At 41.8% G+C, this 12,253-nt stretch overlaps 1 protein-coding gene across 1 annotated transcript in view; it reads left to right on the top strand.

The window, feature by feature from the left end:
* Positions 1–12,043, top strand: part of TM4SF18 (transmembrane 4 L six family member 18) — a 163,712-nt gene extending 151,669 nt beyond the window's left edge. The window contains exon 5 of the mRNA XM_069620369.1: positions 11,883–12,043. Within this exon, the coding sequence (XP_069476470.1) occupies positions 11,883–11,897 (15 nt within the window). The 3' untranslated portion in view covers positions 11,898–12,043. The remainder of the gene's footprint in view (positions 1–11,882) is intronic.
* Positions 12,044–12,253: the final 210 nt, after the last annotated feature.

Genomic DNA, 12,253 nt, shown 5'->3' with positions numbered 1-12,253 from the left:
TGATTGCAGATTTACGCCTTATAAAAACCAAGCCAATTCTTGTATTTCTGTTTCCGTTTTTGAATAATTCACATCTTTGCTCATTTGCAAGCTGATTAATGGCTCAAAGATCCTTCCTCAGCTATTGTTTTCCGATACAATTTTCTGATCAAATGTATGTTTTGGAATGTTCATATGTTATCTTCTGCTTGAAGCCTTAAATTAAATGCCCTGCTTCAGCTACTTTCATATGTAAGTGATTACTACCTGATGAAATCTCAGACATAAAATGCCAGCTTTCTTTTTGTTGCCTCAAACCTAAGGTGCAGGTCAATTTTAGGAGGACATGGTCACTATTTCCCTTCTCCAAAACCTCATGGTTTGGATTGTACCGATCCGAGTATACAAACCAAAGAAATAATCCAAACATAGATCTCATAGACATTAAACTGAAGTTGGCTACCTCCCATAGAACGGCTGATTCCAAACCTGGTACAAATTCTGACAAAACTAAATAAAATATGACATTATAATCATGTGCCAGTGTCATGTCAACAGGCCATAAAGCACAATGATTCTGAAATTAGGCAAGGACCCCAGCAATGTGGTTTATATATGCCTATTTGCTAAATTTTAGTGATTTATTTAATAAGCTAAATAATCCTACAATTTACTAAATGTGTGTTTAAGATGTTGAGCAAAATACTGATTACCTTATGGACAGACATTTAAGATCAGTCATCTTTAAAGATGAGAAAGGGTTTATACCTGGTGAACAATTTACACATTTATCCAATCATGTCCTGAGATTCATATATTGGGCACAAAGTAATACTTTCCCTTTGTTTATAATAACAGTACATGTAAAGAAAGCCTTTGCCTAGGTTGTATCAGTGTCCCTATGCTAGGTGTGAGGCTGTCCGGTCAAATGGTCGAAAATAAAAGATTGAATGACCCTTTAATCGAAGTCAAATGGTCGAAAAAAAAAGGTCATAAAAAAAATAAAAAAAGTAAAAAATCGACCTTTTTTTTTCGACCATTTGACTTCGATGAAATGGTCATTCGATAATTTTGTTTTCGACCAGTTGACCTACAACCCTGTCTGAGGACAGTAATGGGGTTTCTCCCTAGACAGATAACTAAATCCCTATACTCAAAAATATATGCACAACTAATTCCTATCAATTGAGATATCCACAAAGGGTATTGTCTCAGGGGTTATTTAATGTCTATATCAAACCGCAGGCGATTATGATACAAGAAAATAAGCAGAGTAAGGGAATCTGCGCTCAAAAACTCTAGGGTCAAATTAAAATATATGCAGATGGATCTAAGATCTTACACCGCTTATTTGATGCAACGAAAGCAAAACAAAAGAGAAGGTTTGGCTGGAAGGTTTAGAATTAATCTTAACCTGTGGGCAATCCTCCAGACCATCGTTCTTTGTTCTTCACCCGCCAAGCCGTGACAAAAGTGGAAATACCAAATGCAAATCAGGCTTGGTCCCAAGCCAAAAAGGGTAGTCCAACCCGAACTGCTTGTTCACATTCCTTCTGCACTAGACTTCAATCATCCCCAAACATGTTTCAGCCTCATCAGTGAGGAGTAGCTTGGGTCTCTAGGCCACGTCTTGGCATACCCGTTTCACTCGGGGTGACCACAGCAAAACAAAAGAGGTGATAGCTTGAAGGTTTAGAATTAATCTTAACCTCTGGCATTGCTCTGGTCAAACCTCTTCTTCACCTGCAAAGCCGTTAGAAAAGGGGAAAGACCATTTGCAAATCAGGCTTGGCTGCAACTTTACCAACATTAATGTAAGACATAAATATGCTTGGACTTGTTTCAGGCTACAAGATGAAGCATGCAAAGACATAACTATTAAGTAGAAATTGCACACCATCAGAAGAAAGTCCTAGACAGAAAATAAGACGCTTAGTCGTCTGAACAACAACTAACTGAAACATGTACAGTGAAAATTAGAGTTAAGTTCTTTGAGAATCCCAAAATTCTTAAAGGCCGAAGTGCCCATTACAATTATTGGCTTAAATTGATATTTATATTTAGTCGTAAGCTTATCTTCCTGAAGCAAGTTTTTTCACAAAAATATATGGTCTGCTAAGCAAAACAAATGCTTTATTGAGTTGGAGAAGTTTGAGACCTGCATTGTAAAATGGGGGACTTCCTTGCTCAATAGCGCTTTTCTCAAACAAGTAAGACCCAAAATGGTTGGACATTATTGCCAAGACTGGACAACAATTTGCAGACTGTCATTTGAGTATTCCCTTATACAGTGAACACCTTCTCTTTTGGGACTCGCCATTGTTTAGAGAGCTTTTCAAATTAAAGCATTCAAACCACTAAAGAGTGACTAAAGCATAACAAAATATTACTAATGATGCCCAATGAGGCTGAAGCATACCTGGGGATGCTTGTGATCACGTGCAGAAGGGATGTCTCATAGCAGTTTGGGTTGGACTGAACCTTTTGCACAGCATATATTATTTCTAGGTTATGTTTACATTTATACATGGTTTTCCCCTCTACTACGAATCACACACGCACTTCTCAGCCATGCCCTATGGAGATATTTGGCTACAAAGTATGAGGTTAATATCTTTGCTTTTCCTGCAATTGCATCTTCTGCCCTTTGAATGTCTTTCAATCAAAAAATTGGCTTTAAATACTTGGCTCTGACATCCTTAGATCTGGGGCAGAACAATACACTGGATCACATGAGGCCCCGCAGGCCAGGCATTCAGTGCTGTTTCGGTAACTCCAATTTCTCTTTAAGGCGCCATCTAGGTGTCTTAGATCTTCCAATATAGGTTTACTGCAAATGACCATAACGAAAAAGCAAAACGGCCTAGGTAAGGCCTTCCCGACCAAAAGCACTAAAATATGGAATGAACTACCAATATCACTGAAACTTGAATCCAACTATATTCAGTTCAGGAAGAAATTGAAAACACTGCTATTCAAATAATTCCGGAATTACGACAACCCTATTATGATGAAACAATGGCCTATTATTATGAAACAATGGCCTGGTTCACGTCTTTATCCCGTCTTTATTATCTTTTGTCTTGTCTCTTTGGAAGCGCTCTGATGCCTGCGGGCTTTAGCGCTATATAAACAAACAAATAAATAAATAAATAAGGAGGCCACTCGCAGTGTCCCTGCTCTCAAGTCACAGAATAGTGACTAGGCCTAACTGGGGGTAATAACATCTAAATATCATTCATAGCCAAAGACTTCCTTGACCTGCATATACTGCTGGCCACAGGAAAGTCTAGCACACACTCCCTCCATTGATCTTCTGCAATTCCATCTACAGGCCATTTATATCACTCCCTTAGAATCAGGAGTCATACTGGATGGCTGATCCCAATACTGCCCAAGACCCAACTTCTTGCACCAGAATTGAATGTTCATCAGCCATGGGTGGGGGATCGACTTCCTTCCAAGGCAATAACATTTATAATAATTTCCTTGAACTTATGTTGCCTGGGTGCAGTCCATCTACGGGCCCAAAAAAGTAGTGGTTTGACTGCTATTGAGTACGCAATATGACATGAGTCACATTCGAGATGCAATATAGCGTTTGGTGCACTATTGGGTTTCATCAATAAGGATTTGAGGAATTTGTTTTCAGCCACTCCTATGGTTGCTGTTTTAGCAAATTCAAGGATTTCTGCACCGTACACTGCTCCCGGGCTAGCCTGTAGTCTATATAATTCAAGGGCAGGGGCCAAAGCACCCCTCCCATACGACTGGTAGAATTTCTTAATGCCCCCACTGTGTTTGCTCAAGGTCTTGGTGGCTTTCAATACATGTTCACACAAAGAACCATTCCAAGAAAATCACAAACCCATAGGTGGTAACCTGCTCCAATATTACACCTTCTATCTCTATATGGACATTTACATGTTTGGCTGTTCTGTGTCTGAAAACAAGGGTTTTAGTTTTGCGTTTGTTGATTTCCAAATGAAGGTTGCCACATTTCTTTGAAAAAAAACACCCATAGTGTGCCTTATGCCAATTGGAGTAGCTGATAACATCGCTGCATTGTCTGCAAAAAACAGGGCCGGTAAGCATGAGCTGCCTATCTTTGGGGGGTACATGCAATTGGCCTCAAACTCTTCTATTAAGCTGTTGATATAAATGCAAGAGAGGAGTGGCACCAGCCCGCAAATCTGCCTAACCCCATCCTGCACCTCAAACCTCTCTGTATTTTCTCCACTCATCCCCAAGCACACAGAGACACTGTTGTTGGAGTATGGAGCCTGTTTTGTGGACAGTAGAACTGCAGGAATGTTATAGCCATTCAAGACCTGCCACAACTGGTTTGTAGGCACAGAGTCAAATGCTGTTTTTAGCTCAGCAAACACAGCATACAATTTGTTGTTACTCAGGCTTGTATATTTTTTAACAACAATATCAAGCTTCAGGCACTGCTCGAGGGTACCCATTCCCTGCTGGAATCCCACATGCAACTGGGTTTATTATTCCTCTTGACTCAACCCATTCTTGAAGACTCTCCAGAATAACCTTTGCATATAATTTCCCTTCCCCGTCTAACAAAGAGATGGGGTGGTCATTTTCTAGGCAGTCTTTTTAACTCTTATTTAATATAGGGATGTTTACGGCCTCCCACCAAGTGGCAGGAATTTGTCCTGACTTAATAACAGCATTACAAACTTGTGTGGCCCATATTACCAGTTTGTTTTAAAAGAGGACTATGGGTATTCAGTCAGGGACAGGTTTGTTGCCTCTCCCAAGGGCACTAATAGCCTTCTGAACCTCCTCCACAGTCACTGCAACGTCTGGGGAATACCCGAGTGGGTCCCCATTTTGTGCACCCGAGTTCAGTGAGTTACTCGGGACCCCCGAGCCCTTATACAGGTTCATGGAGCGGGCCCATCAAGTGTTCGGTGCAATGCTACATTGCAGATCGTGAGGGGCATCTGGGGCCATGCCCAATGCAAGCTTCCAAAAGCTCCACCTCACTGATGAGGCCCAACAAGGCTGTAACGTGTGTTTGGGGTTGCTGTTGGTACTCTTGTTCAGAAGGGAATTGCCATAGCATTTCGGTGCTCGACTTCCTGATATGCAAATGTATATTTCCCATCTGTGAAAGGTACAGTGAGCAAAAAGCGATGGCTGCGCACTCTCAAAGTGGGAAAATACCACAGAGCAGGTTATCATGCCATGTTCTTTCTGGAGAAGGGCGCCTGCTACCTTTTTGAACATTTTTTGCAAGGAACTTGGGGTTGGTCACCCTGAGTTACCTGGGGGAACCCAGATGTGGGCTCCCTGCTCACTGTGCTCAGTGAGGCACAGCTCCACCTCACTGATTAGGCCCAACAAGGCTGAAACACGTGTATGGGGTTGTTGTTGGTATTCTTGTTCAGAAGGGAATTGCCCATGTGGGCGGGACAAAGACTGACATGCAAATGGTTATTTCCCTTCTGTGAAAGGTACAGTGAGCAAAAAGCGATGGCTTGCGAACTCTCAAAGTGGGAAAAAAACACAGAACATGTTATCATGGCATGTTCTTTCTGGAAAGGGGCGCCTGCTATCTTTTTCAAAATAAGCTTCCAAAGGTGTGCGTGTCATTGGCCTTGCATGCCTCCTGCATGGCTTCCCATCTTTCATGGTGGAAAAGCGTTTTCTTGTTCCCAATGGTAGTTTTATAGACACATCTAAACAGCCTCATGTTTTTTGTGTCTACAATTGGACCCTCTTTAAGGCATACCAAGATGTTCTCCTTGCATAATTACACTCCTCGTCATACCAGCCCTGGCTGGTCTGTACATAATTCTTCACCTTGGTACCTGGTTTGCTAAATGAGGAGTGTAGGGCTGCAACCTTCTCTACATACTCATCCAATGCTTAAAGTGTTTCCCTAGCCAGATCACTGATGTCTGCAATATACCCAATAATTGTAGAATACATGTCTGGTAACCAATGATATGATATGATAGGTTATTTATAACACACTTAATACCCAGAGGTTTCTAAGCGCAGACCCGGGTATCGAACCTGCGTTGCCCTGTGTCATCTTGCCTCCAAGGCGCACGTTTCCCCTGAGCTATCTGCCCGAGACCCAATCTCTGTTCATCACCTCTGTCCACTTAACCACACTTCTCGAGTGACCACCAATCTCTATAGAGGTTGCTCTATGTGATACATCAGTACTGGCCTGTTTGCCAAGTACTGGTTAGATGCTACACAGGATTAGCCTGTGATCGCTCTCTCTACAGTCTGAAACATTGAATAATGTAATCAAGTGCCAATCTTTAGCTCCAATTATGACATAGTCTATTCGGCTCGAGCCATTATGCCCATAGCAAGTGTTCTTTGAGGGCTGATCCACAGCACAATGGCCGTTCCATGCCCTTAGATTAAGATCATTCAGGAGTTGTACCACGCCAACGGATAATGGGTGGGATTTCTGGGGATAGACCACCATTAGTGGTGGAATTCCCCATCTGGCGTCTTCATCGTCCCACATATTATCAACATGTCTGAGGGGTTCATACTGGAGATTTAAATCACTGACTACCAGGGTTACTATTGTAGAGCTGTCGCTACGATAAGCTCATTCATCCTTAACAGTCTATGTAGTGGGTAAAGCCCCATGGTTTGGTTATAGATGTTAAACAGATGTACCCTGACTCCTTTGTTCATAGTGAAGTTACTGAATTATAAATCAGGTGAGCCAGTAGGTACTTGGTCAGCTACCCAACTAAGCAATGAATTGACCCAGGTCAACATTTCCCCACTTGGGCGTCCTCTTGCACCCTTAGTCCCTTTGGTCATGTAGGCAGAGTACCCTTGTAGGGCTTGGATGCCCATGTTTCCTGCAAGCATATTAGGTTCAATCCCAGAATGAAGTGTCTCCAGCTCGGGTCAACCATATATTTGATCACTCCTGCAATGTTCCATGAAATAATTTTAATGTCCTTAGATGCTGGTGTTCTAGTATGTTCTGGGGAGGTGTAAGTCAATCCACTTATTCTAAGCCACAATCTGCTTGTTCTTGGCTGGGTGGTGCTCTCTGCTGCCCCAAGGAGCCTCCGCTATTTATACTTTTCAGAATAGTTGATCGTATGGTGTCTTAGAACCATTGGGCATGATTCAATTGACAAGAGCCCATCAGCCAATAATTTGCTCCTCAAGATTAGATGGATGTAGTCTGTGTTTCCCAGTGGCATCTGCACTCTGGTACATTAAATGATGTCTTCTCTGATCAATGAGGCAAAGCCCCTGGTGCTTCTAATTCATTGTATTAGTTTGTTGATGAGTGAATCCTTTTCGAATTGCCCCCTAGATAGTGCTGGGAGGTTACACATGAATACCCTACATTCATTTTTCATACATGTGCCCTTATCCATAGGGTTCTTATGAAATGACCTTGCATCGGCTCTCAAAGGTCCCATATGTAGGATGTTATGTGATTTGTTATGTGCTGTGAAGGCCTCCTGTATGGATTTACTTGCACAAATGTGTCTATTACTGCAGTGATTGCTGTGTCAATCCGGTTCTTTGGTGTCATTTTACCGGCCTGTTCATGTTTTTATGGGTGACAAGGCATCTCTGCTTATGGCACATTTACCCCGGCTATAGTTGTACAACCTGACAGGTCAGATTTCAGGTAAGCAGATAATCCTCGGGTATACTGGGTTGTGAACTGCAATCTTCTGTGTCTGGGACGGGCGGCCCGGCCTTGTTTTGTTGGTGGTAGCTCTGATGGATTAATTCCCTCCAGCAACGGTTCTGGATTGAGATTTCACTGCACAGTTGCACATCTAACAATGTGTGGCCATGTCATACTTATTAGAAAAAGTGTGTTCCGGGTCCAAGACAGTATTTATCAAAGTTTCAATTTTGCCAGGCACAGCTTTAACTAGAGTTTTAATTTCCCCCAGATCTTCCATTATCATTAATTGTCTCAGGCCTTCAGAGGAATCCCCTGCACTCTTGCTGGGGGTAGTGCTACTATCCATATTTTTATCTTTCTCAGTTTCTTGGGCCTCTGTACTGCCATGCACCAGATCCCCCGATGGGACATCCCTGTTTCATAGGGCCAAATTACAGACGACCGCTCCTTCCCCACTTGCAGGTGCCTTGTTGGCATTAGTGGCACAGGGTGTTTTAGGCTCCTCCATCAGCAGGTTTAAATTGGCAATGTCTTTTGATAGAGGAGGGCAATGGTCGTGGGTGGGACCATGGGGGGGTTATTGCATCTTTCCCCATGGATTCACTAGGTTCCATAATCTCCTCAGCTTGGCCCGAGGGAATTCTAATTGTGATGTTGGTGAACATATGGGTTTATTGGGTGCCACCCGTTTGGGTATGAGAGCGCTGTTGATACATCTTTGGGTCTCAAGCACTACTAGGTGTCCAAGCCAGGAACCCCTTTTTCACCCAGAGAGATACAGTAGTTTCCCCCTCAATCTGGTTGAGCCTCATGTCCACTTCACAACCAGAAGTGGGTCAGGCAGTGGTTTGGTCCTTCCCACTCGCCCCATGCTGGGTCTGGTAGCTGATTTGAATATTGTCTTTCCTCTTTCTGTAATAGTTTTGCAGGTGTAGAATGATGGTCTGGAGGGTTGCCCAGAGTGATGCCTGAGGTTATGATTAAATCCAAACCTTCCAGCCATCACCTCTTTTGTTTTGCTTTAGTCACCTTAAGTGGGACGAGTATGACCAGATGTGGAACCCATGCCTACTGGGCCTAGAGACCCAAGCTACTCCTCACTGATGAGGCCCAATGAGGCTGAAACATGTCTGGAGATGCTTGTAGCCTCGTGCAGCAGGGATGTGACCTTGTAGTTTGGGCTGGACTGCACCTTTTGGGGTGGGACCAAGCTTGATTTGCATCTGGTCTTTCCCCTTTCTTTAATGGCTTGGCAGGTGAAGAACAGTGGTCTGGAGGGTTGCCCAGAGACATGCCAGCGGTTAAGATTAATTCTAAACTTTCCATCCATCACCTCTTTTGTTTTTCTACATTGAAGAACACAGACAGTTACTGTGCATCATGGGTAAAGCAAACATGACACGTTATTTACCTGGCAAGTGAAATGTTATTACATAGATAGGCTGGACTACATTGAATCTAGGCCAGTCTAGCCACATAATAACAATTGTCTTTGCTTTTCCCTTGATGCACAGTTACTGTGTATTAGGGTAAAGTAAACATGCCAGGTTTTTTTACTTACTGGCCTGCATCCAATGTAAGCCAGTCTATGCAGTTAATGTTAACACTTAGCGTGCAGCCATATCCCAATTTCAAGTGTTTAGTCTCTGGTGCATTCTCATTACCAGAATAGTAGAGGAGAAAAACCCCAAGCATATGCAACACTTAGTTTGCAACATGGAGAATTATTCACGCCACCCCAACTTGCTCCAGACATCTGTTAATGGAAATGCAATACCCAACATCAAATTAAGTACCTCAGAATAATAATCCAACCCAAAAAGGTTCTGAAGACATGTCATTAAGTGACCTTGTCTGGCACAGATGCAGACTTTACAGGTTATCTTCCTTCTACAAGGAGATTCAAAATCAACCCGAAAAACCTAGACAACACTTCAACATGTACCGCCAGCTGGAATGAGATTTACAAAAACAATAAAAAAAGAACTGGGCTCAACAACACAGCTGATGGCACACCTAGTCCCACAAGGTTACAGAGGCACACATCAAATGACATAACAAATACAGCTACATGATTAGCATTTCAACCAAGTGAAAAGATCAACACAGAGGATGTTAATATTAAAACTATGGAGATGTGAGCATTAGCCTTCTGCACGGGCCTATGTTATATGTGTTATGGTTCTGCAGTTATATCCTAGATAGCGGTGCTTCTCTCCAAGCCTCCCAATTAATAGATAGTGGAACATATACATATTGTTGGGTATTAAGGCCATGCTCTATCTATTTTCATTTCAACTACACAAAATACTTCTGTGTTGATGATATTGTAATACAAAAACTCAACAGTAATTGCTTAAAATATGCTATATTTTATTACAATTATTGTGTTCATGTTACCTGATTGCTTGAAGAGTGGACAGAGCAAAACAATATTAACTAGCTATGACCATCGTGCCATATGCTGATCTAGAATTCTCTCTCCCTCTCTTTCCCTCTCACTCTGCACTCTCTTTCTAGCTCTCTCTCTCTGTCTATGCACTCTCTTCCTCTCTCACTCTCTCTTTAACCCCCTTTCACCTGATTGCGATTTTGGACACATTATCATTCTGTTACTGCATGCATTAAGCGTACAGGACCTTGAAGGTTCCGCTTGATGTGAATCTTGCAGGTCCTTCAGTTATTCTGCATTTTGGAGTCCTATCGGACTCAATGAGAATTGTATATGATCACTTGAGATCATTACTGAATGCAGTAATGCTTTTTTGTGGAGTTAATTACAGCCACTTCTGAGGTCGGGATAGTCACAGTGAGCTTGTGAGTATGACTTCTGTAGTGTGATACATTTGTATGTGTGATGTGGTTTAAAGTGTTTGGGTTTTCCGAGAAAACAATTACATATTCAAAAGTAGCAATTTTCATATTTTGAATTATGTATTCATGATATAATTCTGCTTGTCTACTTCTGTTTTGAGTACTCACACTTCATCAGTGTGTTTGACATTGTATAACTGCTGTCTTGTGGGTTTTTTCAATTCATTCTGTGTGAATAATTCAAATGTAGTTTTGAAATTTCGATTGACTTCTAATGGATAAAGTATCTGCATTTGTGTTAGCAGCTACTATGGGCGCTAGCATTACTTAGTTGGTGATGTGGGCATTACCATGTAAGGATAGCCTTAACCAGCTAATTGCAATTTTAGGTGTCCTAGCAAAGTCTTAACTTGGTCTATTTCCAGCATGGACCTGGCAACCAGAACACATGTGTTGTAGCTTCATTGTGAATCAACATTTGAAAGACCAAATGTTTGACATATAGACATTTGCTTCAATCTTACATAAGAGTAACACGAGTTAATATGAAGGAAATTATACACATGCAATTATTCTAAAACATTCACTGAATAGCAGTGCAACACTTCAAGATGAGGAACCAGTGCCCAAACATGAGCTTGTGAGAAGGTGTAGAGGAGAAGAATCCTATTATGTCACTATCCTGTAAATCAAAGAAGCTGCTCGTAATCAGGTATCAAGCTGTGAAAGAAGCCTGAAGGAAGGCAGACCTGCGGGTTTGGAAAGACCATTAAAAATGGATAAAAAAAAACTCTAAAAAATGATAATCGACATTGGAAACTCGCCAGCCTTTATTTGGAAGCAAGTCTCAAACCAGTATGATCAAACCTCCTGAAAAGCCTGCAAAGTCCCACCCATGTGTACTGGACACAGTTAGTGATTAGGATAAGACATTTGAGAATGTACTGCTTCTTCAAGCATAGCCATCCAACTTGGAGGTGAGGAGATTAGGTAGGTGTAGATCAAGCAAGATTGTAGAGGTTATCGGAAACAGCATTCAGTGCTTTGCTGAGTGAGGTGAGAGAGCAGAGGGGAAGGGTCGGAAGAGGTTAGAACATAAGGCATGACCAGATAAAGGCATTGTCACAGGGACATTACGCCTTGGGAGATCTAAGGGCAGTGCAGCTACTAGTTCACATCCGGATTCACATATCTCATGGCTCAATTACCCCTGGTGGGCATGTGTTAATCTTGGATTGGTGGATCTATTACAATGACTAGAGAAATCACTATAAATTGAAAACATTGTGACAACATGTGCCAGACACATGGTATCAATAATATGTAAAACAGTCATGTATGAACCTCTCAGACAAAACCACTGGTCGTGCCTGGTCAGTGATGTAATGCGTATTTTCTGACCAATCCATTTGTTCTTTTTTTACAGCCTGAATCCATTTAACATCGGCCAAAGACCTTGTAATCCCAAAACGATGCTGCTGTTTCGCCCATTTCATTGTACAGGTGCCTTTGAAGAGAAAATGGGACCACCAGTCTTATGAAAGTCTTCAACCGATAACAATTTTTATAATAAAGAAAACAATCTACTACACATGTGTGCATCTGTTACGTGCTGGCTAACAGTATATGAACATGAGTTCTAGTATGATTGTATTCTCATTTATTTCCCACATCACCTGACTCATTTTTAAGTCCCATTGTAAAAACTCGTGTTTGGTACTAATATGATTACTGTACTGGGTGGCATAATTATATGGAAAACATCTATTTATTGATGAGACAATTTCATTAAAGACT

Source organism: Ambystoma mexicanum, chromosome 10 (genome assembly GCF_040938575.1).
Source record: "Ambystoma mexicanum isolate Mex_15411 chromosome 10, UKY_AmexF1_1, whole genome shotgun sequence".
Lineage (NCBI taxonomy): Eukaryota > Metazoa > Chordata > Amphibia > Caudata > Ambystomatidae > Ambystoma > Ambystoma mexicanum.
Note: the sequence above shows the minus strand (reverse complement) of the source record. Positions and strands in the feature narration are given on the sequence as shown.